The sequence below is a fragment of the Phoca vitulina genome, unplaced genomic scaffold, assembly GCF_004348235.1.
Source record: "Phoca vitulina isolate PV1807 unplaced genomic scaffold, GSC_HSeal_1.0 scaffold52, whole genome shotgun sequence".
In the NCBI taxonomy this organism is placed as follows: Eukaryota; Metazoa; Chordata; class Mammalia; order Carnivora; family Phocidae; genus Phoca; species Phoca vitulina.
Genome location: NW_022589755.1, coordinates 11,175,877 through 11,198,026, shown reverse-complemented (window position 1 = coordinate 11,198,026; position 22,150 = coordinate 11,175,877). Strand labels below are relative to the sequence as shown.

The 22,150-nt window shown below is 58.0% G+C and overlaps 3 protein-coding genes across 10 annotated transcripts in view; all 3 read right to left on the bottom strand.

The window, feature by feature from the left end:
• ARHGEF1 (Rho guanine nucleotide exchange factor 1) overlaps positions 1 to 5,109 on the bottom strand; it is a 19,441-nt gene extending 14,332 nt beyond the window's left edge. For 4 of the 7 annotated variants that reach the window (XM_032388652.1, XM_032388658.1, XM_032388657.1 and 1 more), the window contains exon 1: positions 4,962 to 5,109. The gene's annotated coding sequence lies outside the window, so the exon portion shown is untranslated. The other 3 variants (XM_032388656.1, XM_032388654.1, XM_032388653.1) reach the window with 3 other exon arrangements.
• Positions 5,110 to 6,233: 1,124 nt separating this feature from the next.
• Positions 6,234 to 9,728, bottom strand: CD79A (CD79a molecule). Of its 2 annotated transcripts, none has more exons than XM_032387939.1 (5): positions 9,564 to 9,728; positions 7,732 to 8,055; positions 7,436 to 7,554; positions 6,811 to 6,879; positions 6,234 to 6,677 (listed from the first exon to the last, which is right to left on the bottom strand). In XM_032387939.1, the coding sequence occupies exons 1-5, from the start codon at positions 9,640 to 9,642 to the stop codon at positions 6,558 to 6,560; spliced, it is 711 nt and encodes a 236-aa protein (XP_032243830.1). In that variant the 5' UTR covers positions 9,643 to 9,728; the 3' UTR covers positions 6,234 to 6,557. The 2 variants fall into 2 exon arrangements, with proteins under 2 accessions (XP_032243830.1, XP_032243831.1); XM_032387940.1 differs by having other exon boundaries at positions 6,558 to 6,677; positions 7,861 to 8,055; positions 9,564 to 9,642.
• Positions 9,729 to 13,339: 3,611 nt separating this feature from the next.
• Positions 13,340 to 22,038, bottom strand: RPS19 (ribosomal protein S19). The gene is made up of 6 exons (XM_032388684.1): positions 21,904 to 22,038; positions 21,367 to 21,437; positions 20,970 to 21,070; positions 14,965 to 15,148; positions 14,382 to 14,436; positions 13,340 to 13,402 (listed from the first exon to the last, which is right to left on the bottom strand). Exons 2-6 carry the CDS (start codon positions 21,435 to 21,437, stop codon positions 13,376 to 13,378), a joined length of 438 nt encoding a protein of 145 aa, XP_032244575.1. The 5' UTR covers positions 21,904 to 22,038; the 3' UTR covers positions 13,340 to 13,375.
• Positions 22,039 to 22,150: the final 112 nt, after the last annotated feature.

Below are 22,150 nucleotides of genomic sequence, written 5' to 3'. Positions count from 1 at the left end.
GGAGTCTGGACCCCTGGTCTGAGGCAGGAGGGGCTGGGAGTCTGGACTCCTGGGTCTGAAGGAGGGAGCTGCAGGCTGGATCTTGGGTCTGAGGAAGAAAAGGCCGGGGGCCTAGACTCCTGGGTCTGAGGGAGGAAGGGCTGCGGGTCTGGATTCCTGGGTCTGAGGCAGGAGGGGCTGCGGGCCTGGACTCCTGGGTCTGAGGCAGGAGGGGCTGGGAGTCTGGACCCCGGGTCTGAGGGAGGAGGGGCTGGGCGTCTGGACTCCTGGGTCTGAGGGCCTTGACTCCTGGGTCTGAGGGAGGAAGGCTGGGGGCCTGGACTCCTGGGTCTGAGGGAGGAGGGGGCTGCAGGCTGGGTCTTGGGTCTGAGGAAGAAGAGGCCGGGGGCCTAGACTCCGGGGTCTGAGGGAGGAGGGGGCTGGGAGTCTGGACCCCTGGTCTGAGGGAGGAGGGGCTGGGGGTCTGGACTCCTGGGTCTGAGGGAGGAGGGACTGGGAGTCTGGACTCTTGGGTCTGAGGCAGGAGGGGCTGGGGGCCTGGGCTCTTGGGTCTGAGGCAGGAGGGGCTGGGGGCCTGGGCTCTCGGGTCTGAGGCAGGAGGGGCTGGGGATCTGGACTCCTGGGTCTGAGGGCGGAGGGGCTGGGAGTCTGGACTCTTGGGTCTGAGGCAGGAGGGGCTGGGGGCCTGGACTCCTGGGTCTGAGGGAGGAGGGACTAGGAGTCTGGACTCCTGGGTCTGAGGGAGGAGGGGCTGGGAGTCTAGACTCCTGGGTCTGAGGGAGGAGGGACTGGGAGTCTAGACTCCTGGGTCTGAGGGAGGAGAGACTGGGAGTCTGGACCCCTGGTCTGAGGGAGGAGGGGCTGGGGGTCTGGACCCCTTGTCTGAGGGAGGAGGGGCTGGGGGTCTGGACTCCTGGGTCTAAGAGAGGAGTGGGCTGCAGGTTGGGTCTGAGGAAGGAGAGGTGGGGGGCCTGGACTCCTGGGTCCGAGGGAGGAGGGGGCTGCAGGCTGGGTCCTAGGGAGGCAGGGCTTGGAGGCTAGCAGAGTTGGGAAGGTTAAAGGAAAGGTAGAAAGGAGATAAGTGGGGTGTGGGGGGGCTCTCCTAGACCTGACAGGCTTGGGGCCGGATGTTGCCTCTGAACCCACCAGCCCCACTTCCTGTGACAGGAAATCTAAAGGCAAATCCCCCAACCCCCCAACTCTCCCCACATAAGAAAACAAAACTCTGAACCTCCTTCCCTAAACCCGTAAGTTGCTTTCCCTCAGGGACCTGGTATCTTCCCCCTCTTCCAATCCCAGAAAATAAGGTTTGGTCCTCAGCCAGCTCATCCCCCAGGTGTGTCTGTCTTCCTTGCCCTGCATCCGTCTGTCCCGCTGGCTTTCCCTCCCCAGCCAGCTCTCTCTTGCTGTCTGTCCCTTGAATGTGCCTTAGGTCTTTGCCTCTCTTCTCCCTGTCTCCTTCCCTCTCTCCCTCCCTTCAGACCTGTCTCACTTTCCCACCAGCACTGCCTCCCCTCCCCCTCAGCCACCTCGCCCTAACCCTGCTTCTGTCGCTGTCTTTCCCCTCTGTCAGTGTTTCTGCCTGTCTTCCCACATCTGGTTCTGCGGCCACCTGAGTCCTCTCGAGTCACTGTGTCATGTGCTGTCCCTCATCTCTCGCTCTCTCTCTCCCCCATCTCTTGCTGGCTCTCCCATCTTGTCTCCCTTAGAGTCTCCGCTTCCCCCTGCGTCTTCCCACCACCCTCTTCTTTGTCTTTAATTAGTCTGACTAATGCCACGAGAGCCCGTGTCAGGCAGGAAGGAGCTGTGGAGATGGGGTGGGGTGGACCAGTGGGGTGGGGTGGGGGCTCCCCCCACGACCCAAAGCTATTTATAACCCTGGTTGCCTGAGACTCACCCTTCTGCCTCCTCCACAGGCCTCCTCCCTAGCACTCAATAAATGGTGGCTATGATTTTGATTATGATCATGAAACAATGATGCTTTCTGGAGTATCCCTGTGCCATCCCATGGGTTCCCCAGAGCACACGACATTTTTATTCTCTTCCATAGAGTGTCTCTGTCCAACTTCAAGCTTAGGTAATTTAAGATTTGAGCACTGTTAAATCTTCACGTAAATAAACTTGCAAACCAACGCCAAAAAAAAAAAAAAAAAGTGATTATTACAAAAGCTAAACTTACCTAGCACTTACAGTGTGCTAGGCATTGCTCCAAGTGCTTCACATCTGAACTCACTTAATGCTCACAACCACAAGCACCCCATGCGATTAGTATTCCCATTCGAGATGGAAAACCTTCACCAGGCCACCAGCTGCAACTTCTGGGCTGGAAAACATGACTGCGCACATGGAAGGTCCATGCTCACCCCACTTGGGGCGGAGGCGGGGTGGGGCTCAACAGAGGCAGGGAGATTCCAAAAAGCGCAAAGGAGAGGACACACGGTATGTGAGCAAATGCTCAGTGCCAGGCAGGCCCCGAATCACGCACTATGATACATATTATCTCCTTCATTCCTCACCACGGAAATACGAAACAGTAGCTAACGTTTAATACGTGCTATTAAGTATATAGCAAGCCTAACATTACTGCTTTACAGGTATTAACTCATTTAATCCTCTAAATGACTCCTGGAGGTCAGTTTTATAACTACCTTCATTTTTCGGAAGAGGAAACTGAAGCACAGCTCATCAGAGACAGAGCCAGGATTCAGACCCAAGCAGTCTGGCTCCAGTTTATGCATTTAACTATCAGAATGTGCTGCTTCAGAGCATGGGGAACCCCCACCCCAACCTTAGGAAACTAAAATCTGAACCAAAGTTGGTGTCTGGGAAAGTCAGGGGTGTGTGGGCACTGTGACTTAGGCAGGAGTGCAGGTTGCTGCTCAGGCTGCTCCACAGAGGCTTAGGGCTCAAGAGAGCATTCTGGAAGGGAAGGTGGGGGGTTGGCTGCTTAGGAGATAGACGGTGAGGGGGTACCACAAAGGGTAATCATACGCTGAAGCTGTCAGATGGATCTGTAGGCAACTGAAAAGGCCTACGGCCCAGCAGAGGGGACACTGTGTGCATGGGACTGGGGGTGGTGGTGGTCAGGGAAGGTTTAGAAGGTTCTTAGAGAGGTGAGGGTCCTAGAGCAAAGCAGGCACCAGTCGGGGACTACATGGGCGCCTGGATTCTATGCAAGGTTCGGGGTCTATAAGACATTGAGTGGATGACCCTGGTCCCCAAGAACCTCCGGGAGCCTTAAAGAACTTAAAATACAGAGTAGTCAAGGTAAGTCCACGAGGGGCCCTTGGAATGTATAAGGCTCCAGATTCTATTGGTAAGTTCAAACAGATGGATCTACTCGGGGCTGAGAAGCACACCGGGTCATGATTCCATATGTAAAGCAGCCAGTCTGCGGGACCTGTGGAGACTTAAAAGGGGAGCAGAATTCTACAGGAGCATGTGGTGGTCCCAAGACCCAGGATCTACAGGGCCCAGGATTCTAGGGGGTGCTACTGACCGATGGGGACCCCACATCTATAAGAAGCCGAGTTTCCGTGGCGGGGGGACTAGCAGGAAGCTGGTGGGTCTATAGGCCCTTGTAATTTATACGGAACGTGGCGCATCTACACCAGCCCCAAATCCTACGTGGGACGTGGCGGGTCTACACGGGCCCCAAATCCTACTACACGGGACGTGGCGGTGCGCACGGCCAGGGATGATGGGGCGGACCTGCGGAGTCAGGGTCTGACGCCCGCCGGGGGCCGCATCCCTCACCTGCTCCTGGTCGTAGGAGAACCCACCGCAGCCGCCAGAACCGAAGCCTCTGCGCGCCGGCTCCGGGGTCCCCCACCCCCGCCTCCGAGTCGCTCTAGCTGCCCCAGCGTCTACCTTTGCTTCCAGCTCCACTCCTCCCGCCAGCCGCTCTAGCCTGGCTGCTGCCTGGTTCTTGCCCGACCGACTCTACTCCTCCCGCCGGCCGCTCTAGCTCTCCACGGCGCCACGCTGGCCAGAAAGGGCCGCTCTGGCCTGCCTTGGAGGGCTGGCGTTTCCGTATCTCGACTGCCCTTGTCACTCTACTGTGCCCCGCCCCCCGCCCCCGCCCCCCAGCCCCACTAGAGAGTGGTTCCAGCCCCCCGACCCAGGGCTCGATCCGACATCTCCGACTCGCCCCTGGCCCTTAGTCTCCGGCCTGGGTTCCCCACCCTATCTTGCTTTCCTAACTCCGGAAACAGCTGAATTTCCAAGGCGTACACTAATTTTCCCGGCACCCCCACCGCCCCGGCCACACACTTTGTGCTGGGGCTGTAAAGCAAAACTCCTGGGTTCCAGCGTACCTTTCCCGCGGACAAGCCGTGTAACCTGGAAAAAGTAATTATTTCTTTCCGAGCCTCAGTCTTCCCACCTGTACAATGGGGGAAGATCTCCAGTTCTGTCCCCTACAACCCATCTCTCAAGCTATAATTAATGGCCCAGAAAAAGAGCTTTCCAAAAAATGCTCTCAAGCGCGCTCTGCAACTTCCAGCTTCACGGCGGCCTACGGCGTGGTTATTGACGTTTTTCTTTTTCGGTGGCCCTAAAGCATGTGGGGTTGGAGGACGGTGCTTGAAAGCACCTGCAAGTTCAAATCCCAACTCCACTCGGTCTCACGGCGTGTGTACCCTGGGACGAGTCGGTTCCGCTCCCTGAGCCTCAGTTTCCCCACCCGTACAATGGGAGTGATCATCCGTCCTCCGCTGGACAGTTGGGAGGCCTTGACCCCGGCCTCGCACCCCTCATCCCCACTTACTGGGCACTCGGCAGGTATTAGTTCTCCTCTCTTTGCCCCCTTTGACAGATGGGAAAACTGAGGCCCGGGGAGGGGCGGCCGCTGGCTCTGAGGCCCCTGCACCGCCGGCAGCGCCCCCGCCCTCTCCCTCCTCCTCCTCACTTCCCCCGGCAGCCGAGGGGCGGGAGGCCGGGCGGGGCCAGGGACAGTGTACCTGGAGTCCGCGCGGGGACGTGACCGGCGGGGCGCCCGAGGTCGGGCTCGGCGATCCCGGGCCCTGCGTCCCGGCTCCCGCTTCCTGGCTCTGGCGGGGCAGGAAGTTGGGGCGTTTTTCCGGAGGCCCCCGCCCCGCCGCCCCTCCCCGCTTCCTGCCCGCGCCCCGCGCCCGCCCGGCACCTCCGCTTCCTTCCCCTTCTCGCCGCCCGCCCGGCCCCTCCTTTCCCCGCCTGGCGGGGGACCCGCGGCCCCGGCCCCGCCCCGGCCCCGCCCGGCTCCTCCCGGCTTTGTCCGTCTGTCTGTCCGCGGACCGCGGGCTCCGTTTCTCGCCTCTGCCGGGTGTCCGCCATCGCCTCCCCGGCGGGGTGGGGGCCGGCTCGCCACAGCCTCCCCTGCTTTCCGTCTGGGTCTCTTGGTCTTCCTCTCTTTCTTCGCCTCGCTGTGCGTGTTTCTGTCCGCGTCCCTCTCTGTCTGCCCCTCTGTCGTCGCTCCTTTCTCCGTGGGGGGTCTTTTCCTCCCGCTCCCGGGCCCCTGCTTCTCCGCGCTGTCCCTCCCCTCTGTCGCATCTCTTGTCTTCCCCTCTCCGGGTCTCTGTATCTTTCTGCATGGCCACCTCGGTCATTGCCCCAACCATTGCTTTCTCTAGAGTCCCAGGGGTCAGCCTCTCCGTGTCCATTTTTCTATGGACCCTTCTTTCCTTTCTCTCTCTCCTGCTTTCTCTCTGTCCCCGTATCTTTGTCATTGTCTTTCTCTTCACTTGCTCTGTGCCTCCATCACTATCTCTCTGTGTCTCGGTCTCTCTCCCCTCTCCCAGAAACCCTGCGTCCCTGAGCCCCCCAGGGCTCCCCCCCATCCCCAGAGGAGAGCCACAGACTCTCCAGATGCCCCTGCTGCAAGTCCATTCCCAGAGAATAATAGGTGTGGCCTGGCTGTAGTCAGAATCGGGTACCAGCCCCACCAGACAGGCGCCTGTGTTTGTGGGACTGAAATAGGCATAAATAAATATGGTCACCTGGCTCCTTTCTGTGTCCCCTCCCTGCTCAGGAACATAGCCTAGGGTGAGATGCTTCCCCAAACACTTCCTATTTCTCTCTGGCTACCTGGCCCCAGGTGCAGGGAGTGGGCAGGGGTTGATGGGGGGGTGGGGGGGGTGGGAGCAGGATCCTGGGTCTGAAAGAGAAGGAGGCCAGGGGCCTGGACTCCTGGGTCCCACCAGAGGAGGGGAGCATCCCCATGAGATCCATGACTCCTGCCAAGGTCTGCAGTTGGGAAGGATTTATTATCACTAAGTGGCCATGACAGAGCAGGGAGGGGGAGGTGACACGGAGGCTCTACAATCAGCTCCCCTAGAGGCAGCGATTAAGGGCTCATTACCCGCTGGGTGTGGGGGGAGGCTGGGAAAAGCAGCAGGAGGAGGGCTGAATTGGGGTGTGTGCAGGGGATGAGGACAGTCTAGAGGGAAGAAGAGCAGACACACTCAAGGGGGAAGTTCAGTCAGGACACTCGCGGGGGAGAAAGATTATGAAAAGAGAACAGGAAGGGGTGGGGGGACACCAGAGCTCGCAGCACATCTGCCTGGGGGCAGCCCACAGGGTCACGGCTTCTCCAGCTGGACGTCCCCGTCTCCAATGTGGAGGCTGCCCACGTCCTGGTAGGTGCCCTGGAGGCCTCGGGAGATGTCCTCGTACATGGAGCAGTCATCCAGGTTCAGGCCCTGGGGTGAACACGTGGTGGGGGGGGAGCTCAGCGCCCTGACGCCCAGACCCCTGCCCCTAGACGACCCCAGGGAGGACCCCCACGAGAACCCCAATGCACCTGCCCCTCACCTGTCCCCACCCACCACTCACCTCATAAAGGTTTTCATCTTCATAGTCATCCTGGGTGTCCACCCCAAACTTCATGTTCTGCCATCGTTTCTGGGAGGAGGGGGGGATTGGGAGCCTCAGTGAGGGGGTGTGAGGGGAGAATATGTTTTCCGAACAAACCTCCTGGATGCCGGAGAGGTGCTTTACCAGAGGGGGAAAGGGACGCACCCAAAGCCACACCGCGGGTGAGTGGCAGGTGTCTCTGGGTCCCTGCCTTATTGCTCTTGCACGAATAACAGCTCTCACAGAAATGGCAGTGGCAGTCCCATGGCCTAAGGCGGGGCTGGTGCAGGTCAGAGGCTCCGGGAGGACAGCCAGCCCCCATCTTCCCTGGCTACATCTGGAGGGCCACTGCACTCCTGGTTGGGGGGGTTAGAGTGAGACACCAGGGCTGGGGCGGGGGGAGAGTGAGGTATACCTGGGGGGTGGGAGGAGGGAGGACAACCTTGAGGGGAGACTGAGCAAGGATGCCCTTCTGGGCCACGCACCCTTTAAAATCCTGTCATGGAATGAATTCATGTGCCCCTCAGCCCTGTGAGGGTGCTGTCACTCTCCCATTTTAGGAGGGGACCTCAGCCTTGGAGGGCCCGGGTCCCCAGCGGCTCACCCTGAACAGCAGCAGGGTCCCAGGCACCACGGCGCAGAAGAGCAGGATGATGCCCTCGGCTGTGATGATGTTGTTCTTGGTGGCCTCTCCCATGTCCAGGAAGGGTCTGGGGAGCCGCTCTGTGAGGAGGGGGTGCTGCTCAGAGCACAGGTGCCTCCTGCCCTCCTGGCTTCCCAGCCCTGCCCCCGGCAAGGCCGAGACCCCTTGAAGACCCCCCCCCCGCCCCCGCAGCGTGTGTGAGCTGGGAGCGGGGATGCCCACGATGGGTGCCCTGGATGCCCGGGGCCGGCACTCACCGCGCACGCGGAGGTAGGTGCCGCAGGACTGCTGGAAGCTGAGGACTTTCTGGTTGGGGCTTGTCTCCTCCACCTGGCACCTGAACATGCCTATGTGGCTCTTGTTCACCGTGCGGATGGTCAGCTCACCGTGGGGCTTTTGGCCATAGCTCCAGAACATGTCGGGCCAGGTGGCGTTGCCTTGGAGGACGCGCCACCAGGTGATGTTGAGGGTGGTGCCGGGCCTGCTGCCGTTGTGCAAGCACTGCAGGTGGACCGTATCGCCCAGGCTCACGGTCACCGAGGGCGGGCCCCCGTCCACCCACAGGGCCTGGCACCCGGGGCCTGCGGAGAGGCGGAGGAGTCGGGGACTGCGGGTGGGGACACAGGCCCCAGCCCTGGCGCCCCCCCCCCCCCGCAGCGGCAGCACCCTGGAGTGCGTGGGGTGGGGGTGGGGGTTGAGGACACTCCTGGGGAAGAGAGTGGGGTGGGGGAGGGGGCACACAGTGTTGGGAGTGAGGCTGCCGCTGGGGGGAGAGTAGTATGGTAGTACCGAGGGGAACAGAGAGAGGGCACACCTGTGGGGGAGGAGGACATCCTGGGGGAGGAGGGTAAGACACCCTGGCATGGGGACACACCCCTGCGGGTCCCCCACTCACCTCTCCAGCGCCACCTCTCGCCACCCTCCCCACCTGCGCTCTGTGCTTTGGCCCCACTGAACTCACAGGTGTTTGGATACTTGGCTTCCTAATGGTAGAAGGGCCCTGTCCAGGGAGCGCCGTCCATAATCAGTTTGGGCATCACCTCCTCCTGAAGGCCTTCCAGGCTCACCTTCCCACCCTCAGCCCTGCCTGGCACCTGGTACTTTAGCTGGTGTAATCTTCACAAAAGCCTTAGAGGTAGGTTCTCTCGTTGTCCCATTTTACAGGTGGGACAGCTGAGGCCCAGGGAGCGCAGATTGGTTGCCTGGCACACCAGGGCAGCAAAAGTGGCTGGCGTTCCAGACCCTGAGCCTTGGGGCCTGCCTTGCCCTGTGACCTCAGGCTCACCCCTCATTCTCGGCTTGTGTCAATCTGGGTCAGGAGTGAGTTCAGTTGGCGGCTGCGCTGGGAGTTAGGGGAGGGCCTCGGCAAAGTGGGTTGGCTGCTGGGGAAACCCCAGCTTCCAGCCCCCCAGGCCAGCCCAAAAGGCTGGCTCAGCCTCTTCTGGAGGGAGGAGGTGGGAGGTGAGGAAGAGAGGAGGAGGAAGAGGTGGGGAAAGAGGCAGCAACCTCAGAGTCACAGCCCCACCAGCTGGTATTGCTTGGGTGGGGGTGGGGCAGCCTGGAGGGCAGTGTTGATGAGGTGCCCCCTTCCCCAGCACTGAAAAGGGGCTCCCGACGCAGTGGGGTGACTGAGATTCAAGGCAGAGAAGGAGAAAGCTGTTTCTTCTCTCTGAAGCTGAGCGCCGCTCCCCAAGTCCCCTTCCTGCCCCTAGCTCTGGAGCTCAGTCAAGGGCAACCTTAGTTCCTTATTTTGACCTGTGGCGTTGAGGGGGGTGGGGAGGTCGTCTGTTGCCCCTGTCTCCTTCCATGTGGCTGTAGATGCCCCTTCAACTTTGCTGAGCCCCCTCCGGCCTCCCCTCGGACCTGCGGCCTGCTTGGGACGGTCAAGCAGGTGGATGCAGTTTCTTCAAGGGCTTTCCCAGCACTGCGCCACCCCCCTACCCCCCCCCCCCCCCCCCATGCACACACCTGCTGGCTCCTCACCCCCTGGGCAGTGACTTTCTCTCTGCCTCTGCCCTCTCTCCAGCCTCCGCAGTCCTCCCTGCCCCGCCACCCCCCAACCCCCAGCACCAGCCTGTTAGCCACGTACCCAGGCCAACAGCAGAGATTAAGAAGAGGAGAAAGATGGTGGCGTGCAGCGCTCGGAGGACTCCGGGACCCCCAGGCATCTCTCCCAGTGGGTTGGTTAGTCTGGGTCGCAGCAGTCCTGGGGTACCAGATTCCACCTCGGCAACCCCGCCCTACTTCCTGCCCAGTCCTGCCGGAGATGGGCTCCAATGGCCCCACTGCCGGATCCTCCTTCAGCTGTGGGCCCCGGGGGCAGCCCCTGCCTGTGTGCTTCAGGCCCGGAGTGGAGAGAAACTGCTCCCTGCACCTGTGGCCACAATTCCCCTGGGGGGAGGCTGCTGGGTGGGGGAAAGAGACCAGTTCAAGGCCTGGCTCGTCACTGGCCAGCCCTGGGACGGAAGCCCGAGGGAGCCAGAGTTCGAGGTGCCTGTGCCCGCAGATGGTCTGTCAGGGTGGTGGTTCTGAGCCTGCTCTCCACTCCTCACCGGCCCTAGGCAAAGCTCATCTCCTCTCTGAGCCTCCATGTCCTCCCTTCTTGGCGTTGGAATCCAGGATTTATTTATTTATTTATTTATTTATTTTGAGAGAGAGCACATGAGAGGGGGGAGGTCAGAGGGAGAAGCAGACTCCCCGCTGAGCAGGGAGCCTGATGCGGGACTCGATCCTGGGACTCCAGGATCGTGACCTGAGCCGAAGGCAGTCGCTTAACCAACTGAGCCACCCAGGCGTCCCGGAATCCAGGATTTAAAGGGGTTGTGCATGCAAAGTTCTGAACACAGGGCCCAGCCCATAGTAGGTGCTCAGTAAAACGTGGCCCCTATTAATGCTCAGGACGAATAAATGGGGCAGGTCGACCAGCTGTATGACTAGGTGGTGGCTTCCTCTTCTGAGCCTTGGCATTAAAAAAAAAATTTTTTTTTTAAAATTGTAATTTCTACTCTCAATGTGGGCCTCAAACTCACAACCCCGAGGTCAAGAGTCACACGTTCTACTGACTTGGCCAGCCGGGCGCCCCCAGCCTTGGCATTTTTCATCTGAGAGATGAGCATAAGAATATCTCCCCAGTGTTGTGCCATGAGATGCTGTTCCCAGCACCCGAGGAGTGAGAGCCACGATGGGCTCTTGACGTGAGTCAGCCTCCCCACAAGTGGGCAAGGTAGGCCACCCGCCATTTTAGAGGAAACAGGCCCAGAGAGATGCCATCACTCGCCGGGTGTAGCACAGCTTGGGAGTGGTGGAGCAGAGATTCAGAGTCACTTGTGTGTGCCCACCTGCCGTTGGGCAGCATTTTAGGTCACGTGGAAGGAAACGGAGTCTGAGGAGTCACAGGAGATTGTTGAGAGGTTTGTGAGCAGTTAGGGGACCATCACATGTGCACACAAGGAGACACACAGGGAAAAAATTCACCGCAGGGAGATTTTTGGTAGCAAAAGTGGAAACAAAAAGTCCACGTGCGGGAGAACGGGATGCACACGGGGTGACGTGGGCAGCCAGTAAAGTACTCAGCAGGCAAAAAGACGGAGCTCTACTCATCAACCCAGCTGCGTCTCAGAAATGACATGAAAATGACACAACACATGCAGCATGCAACAGTTGACTTGTTTTCAAAAGGCGAAACATCGGGTGCCGTTAGGGACGTGCCTCCGTAGTGGAGGTGTGAACCCATGCAGGTGAGTGACACCCAATTCCCGAGAGGGGTTCCCTCTGGGGGACGGGAGGAGGGCTTTGCCTGTCTTGGCTTTAGGTCTTGTTTTACTTCTTAAGCTGGGTAGCGGGTCCACGGGTCTTTCTTACATTAATAGGTATGCTATTTTGCATGCTTGAAGCATTTCATAATTAAAAAAACAAAATGCAACTGTCACCTACACAGAGGAACATGGGCCTCAAGAGTTCGTGATTCCTGTGTTTGAATCTCCGCTCTGTCAGCCGACTGGTTGTCTGGGCCTCAGTTTCTTCTCTGGTAATCTGGGCCCTCCGCCCCCCTTGTGCCCCTCGTGAGGCTGCAAGGACACAGTTCCCCTTCTCCGGCCTGCGGGCCCTCCCCCGTTCCCCTCCCTCCGGCGACCCTTGCTGTATAGCAGGTCACCAGCCCGTCCGTGCTTTAGTTCCTCCTTATGACCCCCCACCTAGGAAGAAACCCTGGGCTCAGATAGTGCAGCCCTAGAATTCTCCATCTGCTGAGGCGGTTTCCAGGCCCTCGACTGCCCCCCAGTGGCCGCAGAGGCACAGCTGCTGGATTGCAGGCCCTCAGGCCAGACCAGCCTGCAGGGACGCCACCCACCGGCCACTTAGCCAGCACTGCTGGTGTCTGCCGACCAGGTCCTGGGCCTTGCTGCCTTGCGTTCGCATGTCTACTCCAAGACGTCTTCTTCCTCAGTTGACAAAAAAGGAAATTGGAGCCCAGAACAGGGAGGGAGTGACTGGCCCAAGGCCATGCCCAGGCACGTAACCCTTCAGGCCTTGTTTTTCCATTTCCCTTACTTCCATGGGGCAATGAGCTGCAGTGGCTAGAGCCTACTCGCCCAAGTTCAAATTCCAGCTTTGCCACCCCCTCGTTGTGGTACATGGGCAAACGACCCAACCTGTGACTCACTTCCCTATACCCAAAATGCGGGTGCTTTTGGGCACCTTCACAGGGTTGCCTAGTTGTATTAAGTGATATATTTATTAAGTGCCTTGCACGTGATAGGCTGTTTATGGAGCACAAACTTCTGAGCTGGAGCTGGGAGGGATGACAGCTTCATTCCCCACCGGATGTGGGACTCTGGTTTGATTTTTTCCATCCTGAACACCAAGTAACTGGTTGTGTGCTTGGTGCACTGCTCTGAGCCAAGACACTATTGATATGGTGACTCTGCAGGTCCCTCAGGAGTGACACAGACAAGGAGTGGAGGGCTCAGAGGGGGAGTAAGATGCTCAGGATTGCATAGAACTAGGGTCAGAGCTGGAAGTTATCGAACACGAGTCACTTGAGTTCAAAGCCCAGGCTTCGCACTGGAAGTAAATGGGTCCAATAACTTGGGCTGGGGGAAATCGGGAGACCTGGCCGAGCCAGCTCAGGCTCTGCTTCGTAGTGTTCCCCGAGGAGGAGGTGGGTTTGGAAGCATGGGGCCAATTCTCCAGGCTCAGCTTTCTGGGGTCTGGCACATGCCCACTTGGTGCCCTTCAGAGCTCCCACCCCAGCTGCACCGAGAGCCAACTGCCACGCAGGACCGTAGAGGCGGTGCCGCCCGATGGCCCAGCCCAACCTCCGCGCAAGAGCCTCACACAACCCTCCCTGCGGGCAGTGGTGGGTGTGGGAAGTGGCACCCCATCCCAACTCCGGGCAGGAACAAATAGCTCCAAAAGGTGCACACCAGGGACTCTCAAGGAGCCACCAGGAGTGAAAGCTGGCTGTCCCAAGTCTACCTCCTTTAGGGAAGAAGCCACCTGCCCCTCCTGCTTTGTTCCAGCAGGGGACAGAGAGCCACCTCTGCAGCGCAGGCCCCAAGCGGGGCCACTGCTTCAACAGCCACTCTTTTCGGTTTCTCATCTTACTGAGAACTGCAAAGGCAGGATGTGGGGGGAGGGGCGAGAGCCTCCAGGTCCCGGCCCCACCCAACCACCAGCCCAGCTGGGGCACAGGGCCCACTAGGGGTAGAAGAGCTTCAGTTGGGAAGGCTGGGCCTCAGGCTCTAGTGGCTATTGATGCCACAGCCCCCCAGGTCCCCCCTTTCACGAGGGAAGAAGTGCCGTGCAGTGCTCCTTCCTCCTGCCCCCCAATGGAAGGGGAGAGCCAGTCAGAGACCCAGACCAGGATTACGAATGAGGCAATTTATTGACCCAGCATTTGTTCTAATGCTTCTTGTTGGCAGCTGCCACCTGCGGGAAAAGACGGGGAAGTAATCAGGATGGGCCGTGGGGTCTGCGTTCGGGCACTGTGGAGCAGCTACCCACCACCCGAGGGACACCAGCCAACTGGATTTGTGGCCTGACATGCGTTCATCCGATCTGATCCCTACAACCTCAGGCACGTCCTCATTTTACAGAAGCGTCAACTGGGACTCGAAGACAGGAAGTGGGATTGCAACGCCCACTGCCCTGTCACCCACACGGATGTCCGTGCCAGGCTCTGCCCTGCCCTGGAAGAGTTCACCAGCTCCTTCCAGGCCGCCCCCGGACGCCCAGGGGGCTGACACCTTCTATTCTCTTCTGCTCCTGGACTAAGTGACTAAGCCCTCTCCAAAGCTCCTACGAGGCCTGAGTCAATGATAAAGAAGAAAACCAACAATGGGTTCACGCCTGGCCCTGGGGGCTCCCGCTGCTGTAGCTCACTGAGCCCTCACTACAGCCCTCACTACCACCCTGAGGCTGGCAAGAGGAGACTGCTCCACAGTCGGGGAGATTGGCTCCAGGCAAACGGACTCTGCCCCAAGGTGTCCAGCCAGTCAGTCATCTGGACGGAAACCTGAGTTCTGAGCTGGCTTGCCTCCCCCTCTCCACAGCCGTCCCATCTGGTGCTCAGCAAGCATGAAGAATAGGAGGAAACAGTGCAGCCAGAATCCTAAGAAGGCTGACCTGGGAAGAGGGAGTTGTGTGTGCAGGAACATGTCCTGCATGAGAAACAAGCCCAGCTGCACTCCAGCACCCACATTTCCAACCAGCTCTAGCAGGAAGTCAGTCAGAAATGTTCTTTCTCCTGCACCCGCCACCCCCCCCACCACAGGCCAGCCCTCCTCTGACCCCCACCAGGCTGGGCTGTGACCTCCAGGGGAGGAAACTCTGATCTAACAAAGCCCAGGCTCTAAAAATTCCCCGGGCAGTGACTAAGGGACCCAGCCCTGGCACAGCCAGGCCTCACCTGTCCAGCGATTCTGTCCAGATCTCTCTGTCCCTGAGGTGTCAGTTTGCGGCCCCTGTGGGAGAACAGTCAAGCAGCCCCCCATTAGTGCAGGCTCTCAGCCCTGTCGCTGCCAGGCCCCTCCTAGATGTGAGCCAGGCTTCCCAAGAAGGCACCTGGCCATGGGACCACATGACACCAGCCAAGTCCCACTGAGGGCCCCGGTCGGCTGCATTCTAACGAGCTGGGGGCAGGAGTGGGAGCCCCCCTGGGAGCTGCCGGGGTGTCGTTTGTGCAAGCATTAGATCAAAAGCCCCGAAAAATCAATTGGGAAAAGTTAACGAGCAGGCTAATGAAAGCGGACAGTCGCCAAATTACCTTCCTGGAGCTCAGGGTAGTCAGCCGGAGAGGTCGGGGTGAGGCCCCTCACTGTTCGCTTTTCTGCAGAACCCCCTGCCTGCCTGAGGGGCAGCTGCACGCCGTGCAGGACAGACCCGGCACCTCTCCATGCGGGGAAGGATGGCTCTAGACAACTTCATTACAGGTGATCTGACCCCAAGTCTCCTCACCACCCGTTCCCAGCCATCCCCCTGCCCCTGCTTACCCATCTTGGTCCTTTTCCACCATTTTCAGCCCCTCTAGGGCTTGGAGGACCCTGCGGGCCACGCTCTTGGAGCCTCTACTGAAGTGGCTGGGCATGACCCCGTTTCTCTGACGTCCCCCGTAGATCTTGGTCATGGAGCCGACCCCAGCGCCGCCCCGGAGGTACAGGTGCCGGGCTGGGGAAGCTGGGGGGGGGGGGGTGGGCAGGAGATGTGAGGACCCTTCTCGAGCACAGAAGACTCCTCTCCACAGTTGAGGCAGGCCGAAGGAAGGGCCTTGCTCGAGGTCACACACCTATCAATTGTGTGTGTGTGGCCGCTAATTCTTCCCATTATGTAGCCTGCGGAAACTGCGAACACACACCAAGACCCAGTACCAGGCCCCCGCCGCTAGCTATCCTGCAGCTAAGCGTCCCTGCACCCTGTGCCCAGCCGGGGAGACCAGAGGGCCTGCCACAGCTGTGCTGCTGTGAGGGAGGACTCTGTCCTGCGGGTAGACCCTAGCAAATGCTTAAGCCGGGACTGGCCATCTCCACATGCCCAGGCCCGAGGGGCAGCAGGGTAATGCGAAGGGCCATGCCGCCACCTGAGTGCAGCTCCCCGAGCCCCTCAGCCCCGGAGAACTCAGGGCTAGAGCGGACACCCCATGCAACCTGGAATGGGAATACCCCCACGGACACGGGGTTCTCATCCCTAGCCTGGCTTGGGCAAGTCCCCGGTCCCTCACTGTTCTGTTCAACAGGACCGCTTCTCCACCGGGCCCTGTGCCATCTGCTTTTCGTTCTCCCCCCAAGGCAGTAAGATGGCCTCAGGACCCGGCCTGATGGTATGGCCTTGGCAAGTCACTCACCCTCATCTGAGAATCAGGAGTAACAGTCCCTGAGAAGAGCGTGGCTGTGAGCACTGCCCAGGAGTCTGCTATTCTCCTTCACAGAAAAGCAAACAGGCTCCGGAGGATACTCACTGGCCTCATGTCACACAGCTCTGAGGGACAGCCCCTCCAGACTGTTCGGGCTTTCTACCTCAGGGGGCCACCGCAATGTGGAGGCATTAGGGCCTGATACAGGGACTCCAGGTCATTCCAGGGCCCCTAGAGCCCAGCACGTAAGCTTTAGTTCTACAGATCAGAGGGGGAATCAGGATTCACTCTGTCAGTAACTACTTACTCCTAAGAGCTGGTGCCAGGCCATGTCCATGACCCTCCAGTGTGGCCAGCTCGGGGTGGGGGTGAAGTGGGTACTCCTCCCCTCAGCCTGCCCCTCCCAGAGTAGTTCTTCCACACCACTTGTTCCCCCCCCCCCCCCCCGTAAGATGGTCTCCGGATACAGCCACGGCTTTGGGAGCCACAGCACAGCCGAAATCCTCCCCACCTATCAGGACCACCATACAACCGCTCCTCAGTTTCACTGCTTCCGGCCTCTGCTCACTTTAAAACTCTTCTCCTTGGTTCTTCCTACCCCACGCCCTACCCCCCCACACCTCCAAGACCAAAACTCCCCTTGCAGTGATATCACTGGAGAACTCCAGACTTTAAGACCAGCTCGCATGCCCAACACCTACCACCCACCCTTCCTCTCGAGCCTGTCCCAGGCCACGCCCTGACTGGGCTGGAGAGCTGCTCTCCCACTTGGGCTGTACCCAGGGCTGGGGAGAGCAGGACATCCTCACGAAGGGGGTGAGATGAATACTCCTAAGCACACAGATGCCCAGGAGATGCCTGGCCAAGACCGGACCAACGTTCCGCCCGGTCCTCATCTGGGCTCCATGAAAAGGGGTGGCCAACCCCTGGGCTGTCTGGTAACACAGGGTCTGAATCCCAGCACTGCTCCTCATCAGCTGTTCAGAGTCCACCCCGGATTCAGGTGGTCTGGGCCACAGTACCTAAAGGGCACGACTTCCTTAAATCCCGAGGAGTGGCAGAGAATAAGCTCCAGCCAAGTTCAACATATTAGTTTCTTCAAGGAAGGGGTGGTGGGTTCCGTTAATTTTTTTTTTAAAGCTGCATAAAACTACCTGGTGTGGTGTCAGACGTCACAAGCCTAGGTGTCCCCCCACCCAACCCAGTTGATAATTATTTTCCTGACCCATTACAAGGCACAGTGTTAACTCCACAAACTGAAAAGGTATTACAGTCGAAATACACGAGGTTCTACAAAATATTGACCTGTTTTTCACACACCCCCACCCCACTTGAGACCCAGGTCCCAATCCCTTTGAAGTGGAGTTGTAGCATCGCAAATCCAGGCTATCCTAGCTGCTATTTATGAGGGTCACAGCGAGCCAGGTGTCATCACAACTGGCTTCTCCTTAAGTCCCTCTGAAGGCTTTCTGCTGTGCTCCTCTTGGGAAATCCCATCCCTAGTAACCACTAGTCACTCCACACCTCCAACTGTTAAGGAGGGACGAGCACTGGGCCGCCAGCTGGAGGACGGTCACAAAGGACGGTGCATTGGAGCACCACAGCCCAAGGAAGCTGCACAAGTGTCTCTGCAGCTCAGCGTCTCAACAGCTGGTTTTAAGTTCAGATCTGTGATCCCATCCTGACCTAGAGAGTCACAAAGTGGGGAGAGGAGGTCTCCCAGATAGATCTTGCCTTCAACCCTTCTCCGCTAAGCTTCTAAGGACAGAATCACTTTCCCGACCTTGTCACCCCTTAACTTGTTCCTGCACGTCTCCAAGGCCTTGATCCTGCCACTAACACAGCAGGGGGCAGAGAGGACCAGGTTCCATCCTATAGTAGATAAAACGCATTCAGATGTCCCAATTCAGAGCTGCTTGCTGACAAGACACAATGGGAGTCTCCCCTCCCTCCCAAGCAGGACCTTCTGAGAATTGAGAAGTCAAGAGACTTGCCCAAGGCCACACTGCAACACCCCCTTCACAAAACCCTACGATGGTCTTTCCTTGACGCTGCCCCTCCTCTTAGAGCAGCTCCTGACACAGGTTCTTTCTAGCCCTACCTACCTCACCCTTCACCACTGTGCCTTGGTACTTCTTACTCCTATAGCTCTGTCCCTTTTCCAGAGCACCCTCAGGTGGGCTCTGCCATTTGCCTTGTTTTTATCACCCCCACCCCCCCCAGAGATCAGAACCTGTCACTCCATGAAGTCAATCCCCACACCACCTATTGCCAGAGCTCAGCCTCCCAGGACAGACCACTGCCCCACTGTGCTTGGTTCCAGACCCCCGAGGGGACAAGAGGCCAAGGCCCCATGATCCAGAGAAGGAATAAAGCAAATACAGCACTGACTCTGGTTTTGGAGTTAGCGTGCCATGCTCTCCCAGGGTCATTTCACCTGTTTGTACCTCAGTTTCCTCTTTGGTAATGAAGTATCTTCTATGACTTGACTTGTTCAGAGTATGAACTAACCCTAACTAGGTGGGAGCACTCCAGGCTAGCAAACTTCTCCTATAAAGGGACAAAGTCAGTATTTTTTTTTTTTTTTTTAAGATTTTATTTCTTTGACAGAGAGAGACACAGCAAGTGAGGGAACACAAGCAGGGGGAGTGGGAGAGGGAGAAGCAGGCTTCCCGCCAAGCAGGGAGCCCGATGCGGGGCTCGATCCCAGGACCCTGGGATCATGACCTGAGCCGAAGGCAGATGCTCAACGACTGAGCCACCCAGGCACCCCAAGGGTCAAAGTCAGTATTTTCGGTTTTGTAGGCCACGTGGTCTGTCACAACTGCAACTCTGCCTCTGGTGTGGATGTAAACAAATAGGCATGGTGGTGTCCCAACAAAAAGGTACTTAACAGACCTGGGTCTAGAACCCCCATACTATGCCACTAAGGCAGCTGGGCAAGTGAGGTCAAAAAAGGAGTTTGGGGGGCACCTGGGTGGCTCAGTCAGTTAGGTGTCTGCCTTCGGCTCGGGTCGTGATCCCGGGGTCCTGGGATCAAGCCCTGCATCAGGCTGCAAATAAATAAATAAAAAATCTTAAAAAGGCATTTGGGAATCTTAAAAAAGGGAGACCAGAAGGGCAGGTAGAAGATGTACACTCAGTGTGAGTTGTCAGAGAAGGGGCATAGCGGGCAGAAAGGGACCACAGCCACAGTAAGACTCATCTATGTGTACTGCCCAGAGTCTTTATCTAATTTCCCACTAATCTTTCCCCATCTACAAAAACATAAAGTATGAAATGAGCCAAGGGAAGAGAGCTGGAAACCCCGCCTCAAGTGATGGCGTGGGAGTGGCAGACTGGGGCATCACTAGCTGACATGTTACTTGACCTTCCTGACCACCACCATGAAACAGAAACCACCAGTACTACCTGGGAGGTTTTTGGTAAGACAGATTAAGCAAAATACATATATTTACCTGACCATACAGAAAAAGCTAGTAGAATTTCTCATTTTAGATCCAAAGCTGCCTTGACCAACTGATTCTTGGGGCACTGCCAAAGAACATTCAGGGCCAGGCAGCCTTGCTTCCCAAGACGGGTAGATGGGGTGGTGGTCTCATTCAGGCTCCAACACTGATGTGCCCGGGGAAGTCACATCAGCTTCCCTCCACCAGCTCCATTTTCTTTTTTCTTCCCCCAAGACTTTTTTTTTATTATTATTTATTTATTTGACAGAAACACAGCGAGAGAGGGAACACAAGCAGGGGGAGGGGGAAAGGGAGAAGCAGGATTCCTGCTGAGCAGAGAGCCCGATGTGGGGCTTGATCCCAGGACCCTGGGATCATGACCTGAGCCGAAGGCAGACGCTTAACAACTGAGCCACGCAGGCGCCCCCCCCATTTTCTTTCTAAAAGCACAGCAGCGATTCCCACCATATGCCACTCACCCTACCCACACGAGAGTTGACAGTTTCATCCTCAAGGGTCTGAGGCTGTGGCCGAGTCATGTTGGCCCCTGTGCCCAGTCTAGAGCCTAAATTAGAGTGGATCTCATGACACTTCACGCACGAGTGCACCACAAATCTACGAAACGCTCCGTGTTCTGAAGTACCAAGGCAACTTGTACCGAGGCCAACTCTTCTCAAGGTCTTCCTGAAGTTTTCTCAATGCTTGCTTCCCACCTACTTCCTATCTGGAGACAAGCTTTGGCCAGGACGGAGCCCCTATGTCACAGAGGAAGGTTGATAGTTGCAGAGGCTGAGGGCCCTTAGTGAAGGCCTGTGCAGAGGCTGCCACCTGAACAATCTTGCACTGACCACCCCCCTCCAATCCCTAAGTTAGGCCTTTGTGGGGTGACAGCTTGGAGAAACTTGAAATGTCAAGGACAGGTGAAAATTAGCACTGTGCTATCAGATGCTACATTTAAGTCACTCCTTCCAAGGTGTCATCACTGGGAGACTAATAAAGAGAGGGGGCTGCCATGGTTACAGGGTGACCGTAAGGCCTTCTTTTAGGCACTTGAGACTTATGAAGATTTAGAGCAAGGAGGGACCTGGCCAAACCTTAACCTCTTACAAATAACAAACTAGAGAGACAAGGAAAAAGCTGGCCTGACGATCTGAATAAAAACAAGACCTTTAACTTTTCTTGAAGATAATACTCTGCCATAGGTACAGTTTACAGCATTTTAACAACCATAAGCTCATCTGATTCCCACTACAATCCTGCAATGGTACAGTCATAGCCCCATTTTAGAGAGGACCACAAGAGGCACACGCAGATGGAGGTCACACAGTTAAGCAGTAGAGAAGAATTTGAGTCTAGACCTCATGAACATAGAAAGATAAATGCCTCCCTCTAAAACACACCACCTTTAAGTAAAATATGAACACTCATTTGACCCTGGATTTCCGTAGAGGCTCAGAGGAAGCCACCAGTCCTTACATAAACCTCCTACAAATGAAGAAACGGATTCAGAATGTGAAGTTATCGAGTGTCACACAAGCACGCAGAGACAGTCTGAGGTTTCTCCTCTCACACTGTAGGTCAACTATAATTTAAGAGTTTCACCTCTCTTGCAATCTTGGGCTCACAGACAGAATGGGGAGGTATGGTGCGTGCCACAGGTCACCCAGGCCCCGACTCCCCAGAGGCCCCAGTTCCTCACCAGCTCGTGTGTAGAACCAGTTCTCATCGTAGGGAGCAAGCTCTTTATGCTTGGCCAGCTTGACAGTGTCCACCCATTCAGGGACTTTCAGCTTCCCAGACCTGGGGCAACAGTGAGAAAGGCGCGATTCAGGAGTCTGCACAAACTCCACCCCCCCCAATCCCCTCTGCTCAGCACAACTGTAGGTTACCAGGAGCCCCATGTGTCCCAGAATACAAAGCATCTGAAACCCAGCTACAAGCCAAACCCAGGCCTCACGCAGACAAGCGGACTCCACTCTGAGACCTCACACAAGCCCCCCCCCGCCCCCGCCCCGGGGAGAGAAACAACGCCTGCCGAGGAGCCAGGCAAAGACCACGGCCTCCATCCGCCGTGAAGCCCCGGTCCCCACACTCACTTTTTGAGGAAGGCTGCCAGAGCTCTGACGAACTCCTGCTGGTTCACGTCTTTTACAGTAACTCCAGGCATCTGAGAGAGGAGCAGCAAGCACGTGAGCTCAGGACCGGTGCAGACGACTGAGAGGAGCCGGGGCCTCGCCCCCACGGACTGAAACCGCCGCACTCCCGTTACTTCCCAAGGTCCCGCTTCGGGACTGGGCCCTAAAGGCCCCGGAGCCTGTGGGTGCTCGAGTTCACCGCCGCTCACGGTCTCTGCGGGTCGCACAGGCACGGCCTGGCGCCGTTGTGGAAACGCTAGAAGACCCCAGCCCCCGAATCGGGGGCGCCCACGCATCCACGCCGCCCACCTGGCCCAGTCTCGGTTCCCGGACCGCGCCGACCGGGCATGTCCGGGCCTGCCGCTCGCACGTGGCTGCGGCTCCAGGGGGCGGGGCGGCCCCACGCAGTCGCCCCGGAGCCCCCCCGGCACGCGCTCCCGGCTGGGGAGTCGGGCCCTGACGCCCCGCGCCCAGCCCGAACCGGAGCGCCGGACCTACCGTGCGGCCTCCGCGCTGCCAGCCAGGGGAAAGGGAGCAACGGGGTTTCCCGGGCGCACAAGTCGGGCGTCGGGTCTCGCGAGAGGTCTGAGAGCTCGCGAGAGCGGGGCCAGAAGAGCAGCCCCGCCTCTCTCAGGGCGAATGCGGCTTCGCCTCGGCGGAGGCGGGAGGGTGTGTGGTGATGAGGCGGGCTGGCGAAGGGAAAAGCCAAGGGCGAGGGGATGGAGGCGTGCTTCCTCCCCGCCCT

What these genes read in the sequence shown, in the direction of transcription:
- CD79A (XM_032387939.1), bottom strand. Translation starts at nt 9,642, where the DNA reads ATGCCTGGGGGTCCCGGAGTCCTCCGAGCGCTGCACGCCACCATCTTT. An exon ending in AATCTCTGCTGTTGGCCTGG is followed by an intron (nt 8,056 to 9,563) that starts GTACGTGGCTAA and finishes GCCTCTCCGCAG; the next exon opens with GCCCCGGGTGCCAGGCCCTG. An exon ending in CACCTACCTCCGCGTGCGCG is followed by an intron (nt 7,555 to 7,731) that starts GTGAGTGCCGGC and finishes CCCTCCTCACAG; the next exon opens with AGCGGCTCCCCAGACCCTTC.
- RPS19 (XM_032388684.1), bottom strand. Translation starts at nt 21,437, where the DNA reads ATGCCTGGAGTTACTGTAAAAGACGTGAACCAGCAGGAGTTCGTCAGA. An exon ending in CTGGCAGCCTTCCTCAAAAA is followed by an intron (nt 21,071 to 21,366) that starts GTGAGTGTGGGG and finishes CTGTTGCCCCAG; the next exon opens with GTCTGGGAAGCTGAAAGTCC. An exon ending in CTGGTTCTACACACGAGCTG is followed by an intron (nt 15,149 to 20,969) that starts GTGAGGAACTGG and finishes CCCCCCCCCCAG; the next exon opens with CTTCCCCAGCCCGGCACCTG.